Genomic DNA, 21,444 nt, shown 5'->3' with positions numbered 1-21,444 from the left:
TTACAGTATCAAGAAAGAAGTTATTACAAAATGACAAGGAAATCTTAGACTAAATGTAACATCAACAATATAAAGAATAAAAGATCAGAGAATCATAAAAGAAGAACTGACTGAATATTGATATTGGAGTTTGCTGAAACAGCATTTGCATTAATGTCATATCTCAGATACACAAGACTGTGAATAATTCAGAATTTTATGTGCTATTCTTAACGCTGTTGAGTAAATTTCCGATAAACTGTTAACTGCATGTATTCTGCCCACCTTGTGTTCTTTGAAGTGATATAAGTCATGCACAGGTGCCCAATCTCTCATACATATCTCTAGGTAGGGTTGCTGGCTGTGTGATCAGTGGATATTTTAATGTATTTTATGTGGTTACATTGCATACAGTCATCCCATAAGCTTGGGATGAACTGTGACCCATTGTCTGGCAACACCATCTCTGTAAATACCACTTTTCTAAAGTAATCTTTCTCCAATTTGACAATCATAGTTTTTCTGGTCACACTCTGTATCTGGTACAGTTTTATAAATTTTGAAAATACATGTACAGCTACAAATACATATTTAATTTCATCTCTAAAGGTAGGAAGGTGTCTGAAAATATCCACAGTGAGCAACGATTGTGCTTAAAGAGGAGTAATACTCTGCATTTCCGCTTGACAAGATACTGTACTGTGTGTTGTACCCTCTAGCATTTATCACATGCAGCCAACTATGCACTCTTCTTGACAAATTATTAATAAATGCTTGCTTATTGAGTATGTCTATAAACCTCTGTTCTCTGTAGTTATTTTGCCTCCTTAATTGAATCTCTCCATGCATTTTGTATAATCTGGGCGAGTTCTCATATCCTTTGATATAGGATTTCATCTTCATAAGTTTCAACATTGGATCCTCACTATGTGCATATCTTTGCATGCTGCAAGGATTTCCTTTACCTCATCTACTTCCTTTATATACAATAGATGTAACTCTTCATCAACAGCTTCCTTCCCAATAGTGTCTCCTCCTGAGACCAACAGTCCAGATAAAGCATCAGCGACAGTATTCTCAATGCCCTTAATGTTGTGGATTGTGTAGTCAACCTGTTGCAGAGACAGCGCTCATGCCAAAAGTCGAAGAGCTTTGTGGTCAGAGAGCACCAGTACCCTGTTTCTCTCAAGGTAAATTCAAAACTTTTGAAAACCAAGCATAGTTGCAAACAGCAGCTTCTCAGGTATACTGTAGCAACTCTTGTGTTTCAGTAAGATGCTGTTAGCAAATGATAAACTTCCATGTTCTGTTCTTTCTCCCACAGTCTTCTTACAGAGCAGTTCAGTTGTGAACATGTAGTCCGAACTGCACATGGTAAGACAGAATGTCTGAGATGTATCAGGGTTCAACATTGCACTTGTGCAGAAACTGTCATTTATTGCCCTGAATTCACATTCACGTTTGTTGGTCTACATCCATGCTACATTAAAATTCTTCAGTTCATGGAAGAGATGGAAGTTACTCAGAACTAGGTTGGTGCTGTAGGGCAAGTGATGGTAATGTCCCATTGAAATTTCTCAAGGTGCCATTGAGCTGCACCAGCACAATGAGGAATGACCTTGTCACACATGAAAACAATTCCAGAAGGAAATATTGCCTGATAAAGTTTTCTCCATGCACTTGGCTCATTCTTACATGCTTCTGCTAGCAGAAAATGAATAAAGCTTCACAATTCACAGTTGACAGGAGAATCAATTGAAACAGCTGTGTTTATGTCACTGCAGCTCAGTACAGACTGAAAGAGTGTGCCATGCGGGAGATGCACAGTTCTTTACGGCACACACTATCACCTGCCACTTGTGTGGCATTTATGCTGTGTGATCAGGAGATGGGGAAAAAAAGACCCTGGTAGATATGTTTTGGTTCTTTTTGTTAAAATATTAGGACAAAATTATTATTTGTAATGTATTTATTACCTATAATTGTTCATTGTATCGTTTATCTCTTAGCTGCTCCTGTTATGTTTATATTTACTCAGTCATGGTGACTCCGTAATGTGTGTTATGAACTGTTTATGTTGAACTTGATTGGAAAGTCTATGAAGAATGTTGACAACGATAACACTGTTGTTGTAGGTGACGTGCTACCGATCTGTTCCATTGCGCCTTGTGTCACGGAGCTGGGGCTGGTTTAGCAATCTGGAACTACCTGAACCACTCCGGACTCGACTCATATCAGCTTACATTACGAAATTTGGTTGCAACTTGGAGGAGGCAGCAGTTACCAACTTATCTGCATATCGTAGTCTAGCAGATTTCTTCTGTCGAGAACTGCGTCATGATGCACGTCCAATTGCTGCCACTGATTGCCTTGTAAGTATTTTTGCAAAAGCAGAACATTTTGCTGATTATTATTACTGTTCTACCTTCTCATCGAAGCTACTTGGAATGTTAAGAGATGGAAACAATAAGCTAACAGGTAGCTGGGTAGCCACAGTAGTAGTAAGCATTTATGGGAAAAAAATAGTCATTACAGTTAAGCATTCAAACTTGAGTTTTTATTGTAAAATGTAACAGTAGAAACAGTTACAGTTATCTAACTTCTGGTTTGAGATGCTGGCTTGTTGTTGATTTGTGCCCTATTGTTAGCAGTCCATTGAAGATACATTTTACTTCATTTTTATGAAGTATGAGAGTGAAAAAAACCTTCATCATTCTTTTAAACTAGCAGAACATTAATCTTCAAGATTGTGTTTCTATGACCTTTCTGAGGCCTTTGATTGTGGTTCTGTGACGTGGCTAAAGTCTGTAATTGTTTAAGTTATAAAACTATAATAGACAAATCATGAGTTTGATGAATGGTGTCCTCCTTGATGAGCTGTAATTCCAGTAAAGCAGCACCACCAGTGCACACTTTTATCTACTTTATGTTTATATAACTGTAAGGAATCAAATCCATCATACCTTAACTGGCCATGTCATTTCATTGCATTTTACTTACTTAAGTTCTCATAGCTATTTTGTTGTTTTAATGCAACTGAATTAGTTTTAAGCATAGATTGTGTCTCTGTAGTGAGTTTCATTCATATTTTATACAACTTTCAAATTTTTTGAATTCTTGGAATCAGACCATCCAGTGTGTATTGTGCCTGTTTTAGTTTCACCTTCCAGTAATTTAGTAGTTTATGCTCTCTGCCAAAACATGGAATGGGGACCTCTGATATCTACCACAGTTCCAACCAGCAAAAAAAACACACAGTGGACGTATCAGCTGCTGTACTAAAACTCTTAACTGTCCAAGTCATAATAATCAGTTCCGACTTAAAGGGCATTTGGTTTTCATGACTCTTCAATCTCGAATATTTGTTTAAATAAAATGTTTATATGTGAAATATGTATTTTGTTGTCACCTGTCACACGTATATTATACCCTGAGTAAGAAAATTTAAAAAATTACAACATTACAAAGAATTTTGATATTTTATGTATATCTAATAATACATATGTATCAAACAATGGAAAGTTGGGGAAAGGATAACAATTAAATAGGCCAGATTGCTACTCACCACACAGAAAAGGCATTGAGAGGCAAAGTAGTAAATTTAAAAGTAGACTAAGCCATGGGAAAGCCCTTTGTCAGATTGTCAGGTGTAGAGTAAACATGCATGCAGGCAGGAGTGTGCATGCCCACGACCCCTCCCCCTTCCCTCCCTCCCTCACTCCCTCCCTCCCTCCCTCCTCCCATGCTCGCGAAGACTAATAACACTTTTGTCTCTCGGTGCAGTCAATCTTAGTGCCCAGTGTGCATGCACTCGTGCGTGCGTGCGTGCGTGCGTGCGTGCGTGTGTGTGTGTGTGTGTGTGTGTGTGTACAACAATCTGGTGCACCATCACCCAAACTCAATTGCAGGCTGCCTATGTAACGGCCTCCACGAGCAACAAAAATTAGATTTTCAATATTTCATATGTAATTATTAGTGGAATTTAAGAATTCTAAATACTGTGATAATCTACTCATTAACATCTATAATCTTATGTTAAAGGTTTAACACAGTAAGACAAGCATTACAGTTAAAAACTCTGTGTATGTCTTGAAGCAGTGTAACTCACAGCATGCAAATAACCCAGTCTGTATTCATCCAGCATTTGAGAATGAGAGCAGTTAGTGTTAGCTTGCCAGAGTGTTTTATGGAAATGTAGGGCACAGTGGTAAAAATGTAGAACATTTGACAAAAATGTGGGACATTATTGGCAAATACATTTTTATTTTCTTAAAATCCTGGCACATACAATGTTAAACGTAATCATCAACAGCAGTCAGTTATACTTCTCTGAAGAACTAATGTTATGCAAAGTTTAGCTTTTATGAAATATTACCATGAAATTCCATACAATTGAATTTTGAAAAATTGTACTTCACAAAAGCAATACCTTTGACTTAGTCAATAGATAATCTATTCCTTTGATATGTCCACTGTGCTCTAAGTAGTGAAAATACTCTTTCAGCATTTGTGTTGGGTGCATGAATAACAAGAAAATACTGAACTAGTTTCAGGAGTTCAGAGTGACAGTTCTTGTGCTTGTTACCATTAAAATATCTAGTCCACCTATCATTATAGGACAGTTCCCAAAGTTCAGAGCTATGCTGTTGCAAAACCTAGTTCACATTACATACCTCATCACAACACTTTACATCAACTGTTACGCCAACTTTATCACTCACGAACTGTACACACTTTTGTACATTGGCTATAAATACTGTATCATTTAAGATTAACCATCCAAAATGTTTTAGTTCTGAAATTGACACACACCATTTATCTAAATAGTTGAGACGTTTGGCATGCAACGGAACAGCCTCCTGCTCAACAGCCTCCTGCTCAGAATTGTCAAGTTCTTTATTAAGGCCGTCCTCCCTAGCACTTATCAATGTGTTCCCCCCTCCCCCATCTTTAGTGACATTGAAATTATTCCCTAACCTGTTCTTAAGAAAGAGAACACACATTTTCTAATATTGCAGTGATCTGAACAATGGATGTCAGTTCACTTTCAAGCTGTTCGATACCAAGATGAAACACAGGCATCAATGAATGTGTTATAAATGAGGCTTACTCAAACTGTTTTCAAAGAACGTCTTTAGAACTGGATGTAGGCAAAAAAGTAAGATTTTAAAGCCTCGTACATTTCAATTATTCTGTCAAGTGCAGGGTACAGAAATAACCATATGGTTTTACTGTGACTAAGAAGCTGTTTGTAACTAGTTTCTACAAATTCACAATAATACTTGAGCTCATTACTACTTACTGTATATATAGAAAAGTAATTGTACAACTTGAAAACAATCTTCACTTAAACTATGCAACCCATGCTGAATGGAATTGTTGAGAATTTGAGTTGGGCACCTCACTCAAACTAAAGTTTTGTGATATGACATTAGTTTAGTGAATACATTTTTACAGTTGTGTTGACTTATGTCACCAAAATTTGTATTTGTATTGTCAGCTCCTATTTCTACTCTTTCCTTTTCTATTTCTAACCCTATTAAAGTATCTCAAACATACAATGACATTGTTTCAGCACTTTCATTTGGAGTAGTTTCAATTTTGACTACCTTTGTCTGTATAACACCAGCTTTAAGGTCAAAATATTGTATTGAAATAGGAAATGCTTTCTGGGAACCATGATTACTGTTGTTGGTGCCAATCCCAAAACAAGAAATTAGAATGAAATTGTATTGTCACAGCAACAGCATGAAGCTTTCTTTTTAATATCAGGATCACAGTATAGTTTTGTATTTAGTTTATGTGCAGTCATTGGATTTGCATGATGCTTGGTGATGAACAGTACGAAATACATGTTACCTCTGTAACGCTAACACAACACAGTGATTGTGTGGGCTGAGCAAAAAAACCTTCAATATCTTAAGCACCAGTGGAATTTTATGAAATTTTGGTTTCTTAGAAGACAGGTGTACTTCCAAATCTTGTGCATCTCCAAGAGAAAAGTTTGTTGTATTAAAATAATTTATGAAAATTGGCAGTTATAGATTAAAACTCTTTAAATAATCACCATAGCATTATGTTGGTCCAAGTCAAACACACAAAAGAATAAAAAGAAAAAGAAAACTATTTTATAACCTTACCTTTGTGTGCAACAGAAACATATGTTGCTGGATGCCAATTATGGCATTGTGCTTTGAGTTCGTGTCTTCTTGCCTTGAAACAGTTATACTTTTAATGGCAATGCGTCATTGAATTTGCATTTTTGTTTCATCATTAACAGAGTTGGAACTATAATGGTTTTGTTGCTACCTGCAAGTCACCATTCGTCCTCCGAAATGTTAAATATATTCTATACCCATAGGTCTTGCCCCCAACCCCCTTACAGACTACCATATGGACACCGTTGGAAATGTAAGGCATGTCCAGGAATTTCAGGACATCTTGTAGCTAAGTTTTAGTGACTTGAAAAACATTTTACACACAAGTTCAAACCTTTACAAAATCTTTTCTTTCTGGCACATCCAGACAAAATAATGAAAGGAAATTAGTTTATCACTCAGTATAAGGCATTCTGTTTTAATTTATTACTTCTTTACTACTAATTCTATTTGCAACACATTTTATAGATAGTATCCACATATATACCATTAAATGTAGCTGTAAAATTATATCATTGTTAAGTATATAGTTCAGGAGATATTGTGCCAGGAACATTGCAGTGTGTGAAGAATTACCTCTTACTGGAAATGAAGTGCAAATTACTTGGTGTATACTCATCCACTGTCTGATGATGAGAGCACCTACAGACTTCAAACAAACATCAAGTACAATTTCAGACCTTTTCTAAACTTTTTCCCACTTACATTCTTAAGGTCAAATGTGTAACACATTAATATATTTGTGAATTAATTGGACATTTGAAACCATTTTATACATGGGAGTTAGGTTCTTGAAAGACTGAGGGGGGGGGGGGGGGGGGGGGTGAGAGGCCTTACTATTCTATGGTATTTCATATTTTTGTTATATGTATCAGGTTTGTAAGGAAGAAGAAAAGAAAAAGTATTGTGTATGTTATGAGTGAGTGGTATCAGATCAAATGGAGTTGTCCCATCTTCTTATGTTTCATTGGACATGTTGTCCCAGTTATGTATGATAAACACGATCCAGCTATGGGATTTAATAATATCACAATCAGGAGAGAGAACATAATTATTCCCAGATCCATCTCCTTCATTCTAATCTCCACCAAATTATTTAATGAGAATCACTTTGATCTATAAGATAGGATTCATTAATCACCAATCCTGTGTTGCTAGTTTTGGTGTTGTTTGTATCTGATTGTGCTCAGAAAATCCCTACACTGACCACAGGACTAGAATTTTATGTTGTATCCCAACTTTACATAACTACCTGCTTGTATCTATGAAGAGCAAAAGCTCTTAGTATAATATTAAAAATATGAGTTCACAATGACAAAAATATATAAACTTGAGTTTTCACAGAAATGTCACAATTTATTTCTCTCTTTCATCAAATCTTCTTAAGCTTGTTTTCTTTCAAATGCAATTCCCTACATGGTACGGCTACCTTCCTGGACCTTTTGTTGCTGTTATTTCATCCTAACTTCCCCCTTCATTATTTTTCCATTGTACTGCCCTTAAAAATTTTCACTGATCCTTGTTAGATTCGCCCAGAAAATGCTGCTCAGGTGTTTATTGTATTCTGGGAACTCATGAAAGACAGCAATACTTGGTTTATGGGTATCCTATGTGTATTGTTACCAACTAAGAAAGCATCCTAGTTTTAGAGTGCACTGCATTCCGAACAGATGCACCACTGAATATATGCCAGTCTCAGTGACAAGGAATTATGTACATGCTGTGGTAGTCTTACATATCACATCTAAATGTGACAGAATAGTCTACCAAATGTCATGTTTAATGGTGTGGTGGTAAAACATGTTTGGAAATTGCCAGGTCTGGCATTACCCTAGCTGTCACCTTCCAGTTGTGTAAAGATAAGCCAGGAATGAAATGTGGTTTGGATTCATGAGTAGGATTACTGGGTTAGCTTAGGGATGTGCAAGTTGCCAAAGTGCCATCCAATCGAAAGACTTGCACCAGGTTGCTGAACATCTCTGTTGCCTGACTCTCAGCCAATCATGCTGTATTACTGTTTATTTTATTTTTAATTCAGTAAATTAAAATTGAATAGTGTGATTTCATGTCTATATAGTCTCATTTCCTTAAAGTTCGTAAATTTTATATTACTGAGGCCCTACTTTTGGCTGACAGACTGAAATAGACATAAACAGGAAAATGGAAAAACTGAAGCTGAAAAACGGTAAATAAGAAATATAGTAAAGGCTAGTTGGTTGGCCATCCACATAGACCACAGCAACATCTCCTTCTGCTCAGAAGCAACTAGATTTAGTACCTTGTGACAGTGCCTACACCCAGATATAAGTAAGAACAGAGTCCTCAATTCTAATTGGAGCTTGTAATGGAAAAATTGAGTGGTTGCTAACATATTTAGTCCTGGTAAAAATTCCATTCAATTAGCGAGCTGTGCATGTCTCATAAATGTACAACTTATTACATATGAAATTTTTTATATTAGATTTTGTATTCATCTAAGAAAAAGCACTGATGTTACAAGAAAGTAATCACTACCAGTACCCACATGTTTTTCCATCAACAGGTATCTCCTGCAGATGGGAGTGTGGTAAATATAGGACGTGTTTCATCTAGCAAAGTGGAACAAGTCAAGGGTGTCACATACACGCTTGAAGCTTTCCTTGGACCACATACATGGAAACCAGTAAGTCAAGGTATAGTAACATATCGATCTTCTATGTGTGATGTTTGATTCTGAGGAGAAGAATAAAAAGCACCAGACCTTGAACGCTGGATTGTTGTTACTGGGCTGAAACCTTCTTCTGATATCTACAGCTATGAGGGTTGCCCAGAAAGTAATGCACCGCATTTTTTTTCTCAGCCAGAAACAATGCTACGAATGCAAAATGTTACATATGTATTATTTGAAGTCTCCTGAGTAATCACGCCAAGTTTCTGTCTCTTCAGAGAGACAGTGTAGGTGCAGGACAGTTCCAAAATGGTGTCTGTAATGATGTAAGTTACAAGCAACATGCCGCCATTGAATTTCTCACTGCAGAGAAAGAAATTGTGGGAAATATTCAAAAACGCTTGTGCAAAGTCTATGAAGCATTTGCTGTTGACATAAGTACAGTTAGTTGCTGGACATGGAGGATGAGGTCATCAGAAGGCAGTTTGGCAGAGCCCCACGATTTGCAGCGATCGGGGAGACCATCCACAGCTGTGACACCTGACATGTTGCTGCGAGCTGATGATGTAATTTGCGAGGGCAAATGCATTGTGGCTTGGCAGTCGGCACTGCATTTGTCAATCAGTAAAGGAAGTGTGGATGCAATTATCTGCAATCTTGGATATTCAAAAGCATGTGCAAGGTGGGTCCCACGTTGTCTAAGAGTGGACCACAAATTGCACAGAAAAAACCATTTGTCTTGATTTGTTGCAACATTTTGAAGATGAGGAGGAGGGCTTCTTGTCCTGGATTGTGACGAGTGATGAAACCTGGATTCACCATTTTGAGCCCAAAACAAAATGACATTCGATGGAATGGCGGCATTCCCACTCCCCACAGAGGAAAAAAATTCAAAGCAAATGCTTCTGCTGTTAAGATCATGATCACCATGTTCTGGGACTGTGAAAGTGTGATTCTCATTAATGTGATGCCAAGACGCTGTACCATTAATTCAGAAGCTTATGTCAACACATTAACAAAACTCAAGATGTGCTTCTGGCGACTTCTGTGCCACAGCAACCAAGGAGATGTTTCGCTGCAACATGATAACGCTCGGGCCCACGCAAGTCTGAGAACTGCTGACCCCATCCACCTTACAGACATGACCTTGCCCCGTCAGACTTTCACTTGTTTGGGCCATTAAAGGATGCCATTCATGGAAGATATTTTGAGGACAACAAGGAAATGATTCACACAGTGAAGGATTGGTACCAACAGGGCACACACGCCTTTGTATCGTGCTGGTGGAAGGCCACAGAACAAGATGGAGATTACATGGACAAATATTTTTTTTATTTTATTTTGTGTGTGTAATTCTCATTATGTTCAATAAAGAATTGTTAAAGAAAAAAAACGTCGTGCATTACTTTCTGGGCAACCCTAGTACTTCTACATCTATATTCTGCAAACCACCATGGGGCTCAGGGCATTGTCCTATTGTACCAGTTATTCGGGTTTCTTCCTATTCAATTTAGGTATGGACTGTGGGAAGAATGATTGAATGCCTCTGTGCATGCAGTAATTATTCTAATCTTATACTCACAATCTCTCTGTGAGCGATACATAAGGGGGCTATAGTACATTCCTAGAGTCAGTATTAAAACCTGTTCTTGAAACTTTGTTAATAAACATTCTCTGGATAGTTTATGTCTCTCTTCAAGTGTCTTGAGTTCAGTTCCTTCAGTATCTTTGTGACATGCTCCCATGGATCAAACAAACCTGTGACTGTTTGTGCTACCCTCCTCTGTATATTTTCAGTAGCCCATGTTAGCCCTATTTGGTTTGGGTCCCACACAGTTGAGCAATATTCCAGAACTGGTTGCATGAATGATTTGTAAACGATCTCCTTTGTAGGCTGGGTGCTCATCTCCAGTATTCTACCAATAAACCGAAGTCTACACCTGCTTTACCCACGACTGAGCCACTGCTTTTTTCCAATGTAGATTTAACTGTAACATGAAATAGATATAGTTAATATATTTACATAGTCAACAATGAACTTAGAAGATGGATGAAGTATAATAGTCATATATTTTATAAAGTTTGGAAAGAAAATTAATGAGTGAAAAAAAATCACTGTGTGAAGTTGGAATGAGCAGCACGTTGGCGTGTAGAAAAGACTCACTGGCAGTTGAGTTTTTGGATTAACTTCATGTCAGAGAGTTAATAAAATATACACGTAATAAAATACACATTCAGCCACTCGCTCTCCTCCCTCCCAGGGGGCTCACTTTTTGGCGTGTTAGTGCTTGGCTACCACAGGGCCCCAGCCTTTGCTGTATCTTTTCCCTTCCGTGCTGCATGACTATCCTCTTGCCTCCTTTGGGGAACAGGTTTGGGATGTTCTTGGAAATGTGTTCAGCAGTTTCCGTAGCCAATATCAGAACTGTCTCATCACTGTCTTTCATTCCTTTTTTTTCTTTCTTCGTTCCCCTTCTCCTATCATTCCTCCACTTCAGCGTTAAAGGATCCTCTTTTTGTTCTTCCTCCCTGTGCTCTCCTGATGGCTAGCCCACATATCTGACACGTAATGGGTGACTAGGTAATGCGTAATTCCCAGCCACGGGTTGACAGGTAGGGTATCCTCTGGTACAGGCCAGGCCCAGGGAGGGGTGATTGCCTGAGCTGCTACCTTACCAAATTGCCGATTGGTCCTTCTGCCAGGTGTTCGGTAGGTGTAACCTGAGGTGGGAACGATCACCTAAGGCGGGTGCGCCCCCTTTGAGGGCAGCCCCCAATTGAAAAGGAGCACGCCAACAGAGACTCTAGCAATCGTGAGAGATTTTCTCTCAGTGAGCCAATCATCTTCTTCACAGTCAACATACACTAAACATAAATGGAATAGGTCTAATGATTCAAAGACCCTCCCAACTGCACCACAGTTCCTCGTGGTTTCATACACTGAAGACAATCAGTCCTTTGCTACGGTAAATCTGTTTATCATTCAAAAAGGTGTTGATGCCATTGCCGGCCTTGTGAAATCCTGCTCCTGTTTACAGAATGACACTTTGCTTTTGGAGACTACTTCAAATTCTCAAGCACAACTGCTGCTTGCTGCCTCGCTTCTCCACAGTTATCATGTTCGTGTCAAGGCCCATAGAATTTTGAATTCTTCCCCTGGTGTTATTTACAGTAGGCTGCTCGATGGTCTGACCAAGGCCAAAGTTCAGTCATGCCTCTCTGATCAGGGTGTCATTGCCATCCATCAGGTGATGTTAAAGGTAGATTCCTCCTTAGAGCCCACACACACTTTTATTCTCACCTTCAATAGAGTGGTGCTTTCGTCAAAAATCAAAGCAGGCTATGAAGTTATCACAGTCCAACTGTACATTCTGAACCCGATGCACTGCTACCAATGTCATTGTTACATCCACACTCGCATGTCCTGTTGACATCCAGCTAAATGATAGGGATGCTCACAAGGGCAACTGTCCGCCACATTATCCCTGCTGTGTCAATTGGAATGACAACCATGTTGCCTCCTCCCGAAATTGCCTTGCATATCTCAATGAGTGGGCAGTCCAGGAGATCCAGGTTTAGGAAAAAGTGCCTTACCTGGTCACTTACAAGTTTTTGGTTAGTTGAAAACCCTATGTTCTACCATCGTGCACTTACGGTACTGTCCTTGCTACATCTCACTACATGAAGGACATGGTCACGCCGACATGTGACCTCAAATTCAGTGCTGCAGTTGTAAAATCACCCTGTGTCATCGTAGTATCCTCGTCTCCTCATCCAGCTGTGCAGCAAGTCACCAAACTTTCGTCTCACGGGGCAACACTCACTACACAACCAGCAGACTGGAAAGGAGAGAAGGAATACTCCTGCAGAGACTTCTTATGACCCTCCAGCTAACAAACATCTGAGGCTTCCTCTGCCAACCAGAAAGGCTCCAAGAAATCAAACAAAGGCAAACAGTCTTCTCTTTCACCAACTCTGAGGTCCTCTTCGATGGTGTTGCCACATGATACCCTTGCCTGTCCAACGTCCGTGTTGTCGGCGTGCACCGCCAGCCATTTTTCTGTCCAGGACTCTGCAGGCTGACAGAAGGAGAATGCCGATGTCTTTGTAGATCTCATGAAGCAGGATCCTTCAGCCTCTGCACCCTTTAGCAGTGAGTTTTCAAAGTGTGGTACTTGCCAGCTACCGAGATGACCTCTTCATTTTTCACTTGCTTCCCTCCAATAGAACATTTGCAGCTCTTGGAATCGTAGCATCTGCTTGTTCTCTGCCCCCAGGAAATAAAACTGTGTCCTCACAATGCTTTGAGCTCTCGCATTTCTTTCCAGTGCGCTTTTACCTTTCCCCCCCGAGGACGGCATTCCATCTCATAGGGGTGTCATGCTGCTCATCCAGGATGACATTCATAGTCAACCCATCTCCATGACTACCTGTCTTTGAGCTGTTGCAGTCCGCATTTTCCTTCCTCACTTGTCCTTTTCCCTTTGTACCATTTACATCCCTCTGTCATTCGGTGTCACCAGCAGACTTCTTGCAGCTTATTGGGCAACTCCCTCACCCCTTTTTGCTGCTTGGTGACATTAATGCACACCATCCCCTTTGGGATATCCCCCAGAACCTGCCTGAGAGGTGCCTTCTTGGCTGACCATATCAATCGACATAACCCCATCTGCCCTAACACGGGAGCACCCACGTTCCTTTCAGACTCCATGCACACCTATTCCCATTTAGACCTCTCCTTACGTACTGCCCAGCTTAACCGTTGTCTAGAGTGGTCCATTCTCTCTGACACATACTCAAGTGACCATTTCCCATGTGCTATCCATTTGCTGACTCCTACCCCACCAATGTGCACACCCAAATTGCAGCTTTCTAAAGCCTACTGGAGGCTTTACTCATCCCTGGTGACCTTTGATGAACAACATTTCCCCAGTTGTGATGACCAGGTAGAACATTTTACAAACATTATCCTTACTGCCGCAGAACTTTCCATTGATCGCAATTCCTCTTCACCGTGCCATGTCTTGGTCCTTTGGTGGACTGAGGCATGCTATGATGCAGTTTGCATGCGGAGACGTGCTCTCTGCGGTTTTAACCATCATCCTATGATGGCAAACTGCATTCTTTGTAAACAGTTGCATGCACAGTGTCATCGCATTCTTGGGGATAGCAAAAAGGTACCTGGATTTCCTTTAGCAGTTCTTATAACAGTTCCAATCCCTCTTCCATTGTGTGGGACAACCTCTTATGGCTCTCTGGGACCTTGTTCCACTCCCCAATTTCCGGCTTGACAGTAGCAGGAGAAGTCATAATGGACCCTCTTGCTATCTCCAACACCTTGGGCCACTATTTTGCAGAGATTTTGAGCTCCACCCAACCCACTATCACTCCGCCTTCCTCCACCAGAAATGAGTGGAGGTGGCTCGGGCACTACCCTTCTCTTCTCAGAATCGTGAGTGCTACAATGCCACCTGTACTATGAGGGAGCTAGATCATGCTCTAACTTCACCCCGATCCTCTGTTTCACAGCCAGATGATGTTCACATTTGGATGTGAATCTTCCTCTTGCAGGCAAGCACTTACTCCTCCATACATACAATTACATCTGGGCAGAGGGCACGTTTCCCAGATGCTGATGTGAAGCCACAAACATATCCATACGTAAGCCCACTAAGGACAAACACCTTCCTTCTAGTTATCACCCCATTTCACTCACCAGCTGCGTTTGCAAGATGATGGAACATATGATTCATGCCTGGCTGGTGTGGTAGCTCAAGTCTCGCAATCTACTAACCACTGCCCAGTGTGTATTTCAAGCATGCTGTTCTGCAGTTGACTATCTCTTTAGTTTATCAACCCATGGCATGAATGTTTTTCTGCGGAAATACCAGACTCTGGTCATGTTTTTCAGTTTGGAGAAAGCCTACAATACCTGCTGGAGGGCTGGTATCCTCCATACTCTTTACACATGCTGCATGCCATGTTTCCTTCAGGGATTTTTAAAAGACCGAGTTTCAAGGTACATGTGGGTTCTGCCTTGTTGGACACCTTTATCCAGAAAAACGGTCTGCCCCACGCTTCTGTCCTGAGAGTCTTCGTCCCCTTTGCTATCGCCATTAATCCTGTTATGACCTGTCTCCCACTGGGCATCTCTGGTTCCCTTCTCATTGAGGATTTTGTGATCTATTGCAATTCTTCATAGACATGTCTCCTTCAGCAGTGTGTCTATTGTCATGGAGCATCAACAATGGCTTTCACTTTCCACTGACAAAACCGTTTGTGTGAATTTCCGGTGGCACAATTGGTATCTTGCAGTCTTCACATCTTAGGCTTGTGGCTCTTCCGTTTGTTGAAACTACGAAATTCGTGGGGCTTATGCTCGATAGGAAACTTTCCTGGTCCTCCCACATGTCTTATCGGCCACCAACTGTGAGTGAGCCCTCAATATCCTACGTGTCCTCAGTGGTACTTCCTGGGGAACAGATTGGACCACTGTCCTCCATTTGTACCAGTCCCTTACCTGTTCAGAACTAGGCTATGGCCCCCTGCGGGTTCGGGGGTAAGAATAGGCCCGCGATATTCCTGCCTGTCGTAAGAGGCGACTAAAAGGAGTCTCAAACGTTTCGGCCTTCTGTGATGGTCCCCTCTTGGGTTTGACCTCCTTTTTTCTTCCAAATTTCCGTCGTCAGTGCGTGCCATTTGGGGAAGGACACCTTACGTGGTGTTTTTGTATTGGTCCATCATGCTCCACCATCTTGCATGTTACCTATTGTCGTGTGGGGGGGACTACGCCCAACATCTTCTGGGTGGTCTCCTTCTCGCCTTGTGCGCACTCTTCTTCTTAGGGCCTACGACAACTGTGGACCCTTTAAACACCTAAAATCCAGCACGGTAGCCAGTCCGTTGTGGTGGGGTCGTCATGTACCCTCTTGGTGGTAGCCCCCTGACCACGCAGGGATCGCACTACAGATGCCAGAGCTGTTTCCTCCCCATGCATGCCAAGGAGTATGTGCCCATCTTGTCTGGGGCACGGGGACTCCGGGCAACGGGATATCGGCCAGGTACCCGTTGCTTTGGCTGGGTGGCGCCCTTGGGGAGAGCCCTCGTTCGGAGTAGGTGGCATCTGGGCGGATGTGGCGCAATGAAGCGCAATAAATCACACCAAGCTGGTGGTCGCACGGCCACCAGCGTCTCTAAGCGAGGTAGAGTCGACTTCAATGCTGCGCAATATGACCCTCAGACGTTCCCCTCGTTGGCTGCGCCATGGGAGGGACGCCGATCTAGTGCCAAGCGGGAGCCTTATGTACCGCAATACCTTGTCTGCAGCAGGACTGATGGTGACTCCTTTCTTCCGACGAAGCCTATGTTTTTTGTGGAACACCTGGAGGATAAGTTTGGGGAAGTGGCAGGGTTGTCAAAAATGAGGAATGGGTCCATCCTCCTCAAGACGTCCTCCCCAGCCCAGTCACGAGCGTTGCTCTTGTGTGATAAGCTGGGTGACGTCCCTGTTACCGTCACTCCCCACAGTAGCTTAAATATGGTCCAGGGGATTATTTACCATCGGGACCTCTTGTTACAATCCGATGACAAGCTGAGAGCCGACTTGGAACGGCGTGGTGTGCATTTTGTCCGTCGTGTCCATCCAGGACCCAAGACAAACAGGGTGGCCACCGGTGCCTTTATCTTGGCCTTCGAGGGTGATGTCTTGCCCGAGGAGGTCAAGGTAATGGTTTACCGTTGCGACGTGAAGCCATACGTCCCTCCCCCGATGCGGTGCTTCCAGTGCTGGAAGTTTGGGCATATGTCCTCCCGTTGCCCATCCAGCTCTACATGTCGAGATTGCGGACGCCCCTCTCATCCCGATTCTCCATGTGTGCCCCCGCCTGTATGTGTCAACTGTGGGGAGCACCACTCTCCATGCTCGCCGGATTGCCCCGTTCTTCATAAGGAGCAGAAGATCATGGAATTTAAGACCCTGGACCGGCTTACTTATCGAGAGGCTAAACAGAAATATGAAAGGTTGTATCCTGCTTCCCTTCAAACATCTTATGCTGCAGCCACGTTATCGTCGCCCGCACGAGCGACGGTTGTCGCTTCATCTGTGCCGCCTTCAGTGGGCCCTCGGGGCCATGTATCTCTGTCTGCCCCCCTCGTGCCTGGGGGCAAGCCTTCCTCTATTGCCCCCTTAGCAGTTGGGGGCAAACCCTCTTCTGTCGCTCCCCCCAAGCTTACTTCGGGAGTGACATCTGCTCCACAACCGGGAGGCTCGATTCCTCCCCCTCCTTCTCCGGCGGCGTTGCCTCCGCCGGTTCCTCTCTCGCGGAAGGGGTCCCTCGGGGCTCTCCCTTCCTCCGTTTCTTCTCCTTCCCAGCCAGATGTCAGCCAGTGGCTGAAGGTTCCGCCACCTGCTGATCGTAGGGCTTCTGCGTCGTCGTCAGCCTCCGACGCTCCTTCAGAGAAGCTCTCCCAGCCCTCTCACCCTAAGGGCAGACGCGAGAAGAAGGAACGGAATGTGTCCAAGAAGAAGGACGTTCCGGCGGTTTCAGCACCGCCTGCTGTACATAGTCCTGGCTCCGGGGATGAGGTGGAGATCCTCGCCTCTGCCGCGGATCTCGCCCTCACGGAACCCTTGGGGGCCTCTCCTATGGGCTCAGCTGACTCTCCCCCAGTGGCGGCGGTTGGCTCTGAAGCGCTGTCTGCCTCTTAGTCGCATTCACGCCCTCCCAGTCCCTTCCTGCTTCCATTCTCCAATGGAACTGCGGCGGTTATTTCCGCCACCTGCCAGAGCTCCGGATGCTTCTGAGTGATTCCCCTGTTCTCTGCATTGCTCTGCAGGAAACTTGGTTTCCTGCACTGCGGACCCCCGCCCTTCGCGGTTATCGGGGATACTATAAGAACCGCGCTGCCTGTCAACGAGCGTCAGGTGGGGTTTGCCTCTTTGTTCACCACTCTGTCTGTAGCTCGCCAGTACCCCTTCAGACGCCTTTAGAGGCAGTTGCTGCCAGGGTTGAGCTCTCGCCGGCTATTACTGTTTGCTCTGTTTACATTCCTCCGGATGGGGAGCTCCCCCGCCATGTCTTGGCTGCGCTGCTGGCTCAACTCCCGCCACCATTGCTGCTTCTGGGCGATTTCAATGCCCACAACCCTCTATGGGGTGGGACTGCCTCTGATGACCGCGGTCGGGCCGTGGAGCATGTGTTGGCTCAGCTCGACCTTAGCCTCTTGAACACCGGTGCTCCCACGCATTTCAGTGTGGCCCATGGCTCGTTCTCGGCCATCGATCTCTCTCTTTGCAGCCCCGGACTTGTCCCATCCCTCCACTGGAGGGTGCACCCTGACCTGTGCAGTAGTGACCATTTTCCCATCTATTTGTCACTACCCCAGAGTCGTTCTTCTGAGCGCCTGCCCCGCTGGGCTCTCCACAGGGCAGACTGGCCGGCTTTTACTTCTGCTGCTGCCTTTGCGTCTCCCCCACAGGGTGACATTGACGAGGTGGTCCGTGTTTTAACCACATCCATAATTTCAGCGGCCGAGGCTGCCATCCCCCGATCTTCTGGCCTCCCTCGGAGGAAGGCTGTACCCTGGTGGTCGCCGGAGATTGCTGAGGCTATTCGCGACCGTCGGCGGGCTCTCCAGCGGCATAGGCGGCACCCGTCTCTCGAGACCCTCATCGCCTTTAAGAGGCTCCGTGCCCTGGCCCGTCGTCTTATTGCACGGCGTAAGCAGGAGTGCTGGGAGAGGTATGTCTCATCCTTGGGCTCCCATGTCTCCCCCTCACTCGTGTGGTCCCGGATCCGGCGGATTTATGGATACCAGACCCCTATGGGTGTCCCTGGGCACTCCTTGGACGGCGCTGTCTGCACGGACGCTGCCGCCATTGCTGAACGGCTTGCCGCGCACTTTGCTCAGAGCTCTGCGACTGCCTCCTATCCCCCCACCTTTCGCTCTCTAAAGGAGCGAGCCGAGCGGACGCCGTTCTCATTCCACACGCGTCGTTCTGAAACATACAATGCTCCTTTCAGCGAGAGGGAATTCCTTGCTGCCCTCGCCGATTGCCCTGATACGGCACCAGGCCCAGACTGCATCCACGCGCAGATGCTGAAGCATCTCTCCAGGGACTGCCAGAGACACCTTCTCGCGATATTTAATCGCATTTGGAGCGAAGGCATGTTTCCGTCGCAATGGCGAGAGGGTGTCATTGTCCCCATCTTGAAGCTTGGTGCGGACCCGCTGGCGGTGGACAGCTATCGTCCCATTACCCTCACCAACGTTTTGTGCAAATTGCTCGAACGTATGGTGGGGCGGCGTTTGTGTTGGGTCCTTGAGTCGCGCGGTCTCCTCGCTCCATCCCAGGATGGCTTCCGTCGGGGCCGGTCTGCAGTGGACAATTTGGTGCGGCTGGAATCTGCTGTCCGTAGGGCTTTTGCCCGACGTCAGCATCTCGTTGCTGTATTTTTCGATCTGCGGAAGGCGTATGACACCACATGGAGGCATCACATCCTCGCCACTTTGCATGGGTGGGGTCTTCGTGGTCGGCTCCCGGCTTTTCTTCAAAACTTTTTATTGCGCCGCTCTTTCCGGGTGCAAGTCGGTGCCACCTCTAGTTCCTCTTATATACAGGAAAATGGGGTCCCGCAGGGCTCGGTGTTGAGCGTCTCCTTATTTTTAGTGGCCATTAATGGTCTGGCAGCAGCAGTGGGGTCGTCGGTGTCTCCTTCTTTGTATGCCGACGACTTCTGCATCTCATTTAGCTCCACGACTACGGGAGTCGCCGAACGCAGGCTGCAAGTCGCCGTTCGCAAGGCAGCATCATGGGCTCTGACTCATGGCTTTCAGTTCTCTGCTGCCAAGACTCGAGTAATGCACTTCTGCAGGCGTCGGACGGTCCACCCTCATCCTGCACTTTACCTCGACGGCCACCTGCTTGAAGTGGTGGACACTTGCCGCTTCTTGGGACTCGTGTTTGATGCCCGGCTCACATGGGTTCCTCATGTTACTCAGCTGAAGCAAAAATGCTGGCGGCACCTCAGCGCCCTCCGCTGCCTTAGCCACACGTCTTGGGGTGCAGATCGCTGCATGCTGCTGCGGTTGTACCGAGCCCTTGTGCAGTCCCGGCTTGATTATGGGAGCCTGGCCTATGGGTCTGCGTCCCCCTCAGTGTTGAAGTTGTTAGACCCCATACACCACTGTGGGGTTAGGCTTGCCACTGGCGCTTTTCGCACCAGCCCCGTGGATAGTCTACTGGTGGAGGCCGGGGTTCCCCCGCTGCGGATTCGCCGCCATCGTCTGCTCATCGACTATGCTGTCCACGTTCATTGGTCGCCAGATCATCCCAATCGTCGCCTGCTTTTCCCTGCTATGGTCCTCCATCTGCCCGAACGGCGACCTAGGTCTGGGCTTTCCGTCGCTGTCCGCGTTCAGTCCCTGCTGTCGGAATTGGGTTCATTCCCTCTTCCGCCTCCCTTCCGGGTCCGTGCACCTACGCCTCCCTGGTGTTTGTCCCGGCCGTCCATCCGTCTGGACTTGGCACAGGGACCCAAGGACTCGGTTCCGCCTGTGGCCCTCCGTCGCCGCTTTCTTGCTCTCCTCGCCTCATTTTCGGACTGTGAGACTGTCTACACTGATGGTTCCCTGGTTGATGGTCGCACTGCCTACTCTTTTGCTCATGCTGCTCATGTTGAGCAGTGCTCCTTGCCGGCTGGCTGCAGTGTTTTTACTGCAGAGCTGGTGGCCATATTGCGCGCTCTTGAGCATATGCGTTTCTGCTCAGGTAGGTCTGTCGTCATCTGCAGTGACTCCCTGAGCAGCCTTCAGGCCATCGACCGCTGCTATCCCTCCTCTCCTCTGGTGTCCTCCATTCAGGAGACTGTTTCCGCCATTGCCCGTTCTGGTCGTTCGGTGGTCCTGGTGTGGACGCCCGGTCATGTTGGCATCCCAGGGAACGAACGTGTAGACAGGCTGGCCAAAGGGGCGATTGACGCCCCGGCTTTGGAGGTCGGCCTTACGGCTCGCGACCAGCAGATGGTGTTGCGCCGTAAGCTGATTGGGATGTGGGCTGCTGAGTGGCGTGGCATGACAGCCCCGAATAAACTGCGGGCTGTCAAGGGGACGACCGATGTGTGGCGTTCCTCCCTGCGGGCTTCTCGCAGGGACTCGGTAGTCCTGTGTCGGCTGCGCATCGGCCATACATACCTGACGCACGGCCATCTGTTGCGTCAGGAGGATCCCCCCTTGTGTCGGTGTGGGTCCCGGCTGACGGTCGGCCACATTTTGCTGGAGTGTCCTCTACTGCGCACACTCCGGCAATCTTTTAATCTCCCGGGCACTTTGGCTTTGGTTTTATCTGACGATGCCTCCATGGCTGATGACGTTTTAAATTTTATCCGTGGTAGTCCATTTTATGGTTCGATTTAGGGAGGTCCTGCACCTTTCCCTTTCTGTGTCTTTTGTCCTTGTGTCTGTTGCTGTTCTGGTGTGCCGTGAGATGGTTGACTCTTTCCCTTTTTTGTTGTCGTGGTCAGTCAACCAGTCTCCGGCCATCTTCTTCTCTTCTATTTCTTTCTGTCTGGTGTTCGTCCGTACTCTTCTTTTCTGTAGTGTTCGTTGCCTAATTTGTGTTCTTTAGCACCTGGGGGGGGCAGTCTCCTTCCCCTTGGGGTT

General features: G+C 45.2%; 1 protein-coding gene across 1 annotated transcript in view; it reads left to right on the top strand.

Annotated features, from left to right (window-relative positions):
• Positions 1 to 21,444, top strand: part of LOC124711558 (phosphatidylserine decarboxylase proenzyme, mitochondrial) — a 136,930-nt gene that overhangs the window by 47,415 nt on the left and 68,071 nt on the right. The window contains exons 4-5 of the mRNA XM_047241693.1: positions 2,115 to 2,351; positions 8,680 to 8,809. Of these exons, the coding sequence (XP_047097649.1) occupies positions 2,115 to 2,351; positions 8,680 to 8,809 (367 nt within the window). The remainder of the gene's footprint in view (positions 1 to 2,114; positions 2,352 to 8,679; positions 8,810 to 21,444) is intronic.

This window comes from Schistocerca piceifrons, chromosome 8 (genome assembly GCF_021461385.2).
Source record: "Schistocerca piceifrons isolate TAMUIC-IGC-003096 chromosome 8, iqSchPice1.1, whole genome shotgun sequence".
Classification (NCBI taxonomy): domain Eukaryota; kingdom Metazoa; phylum Arthropoda; class Insecta; order Orthoptera; family Acrididae; genus Schistocerca; species Schistocerca piceifrons.
The sequence above is the reverse complement of the archived record's forward strand: the minus strand, read 5'-3'. Positions and strand labels throughout refer to the sequence as shown.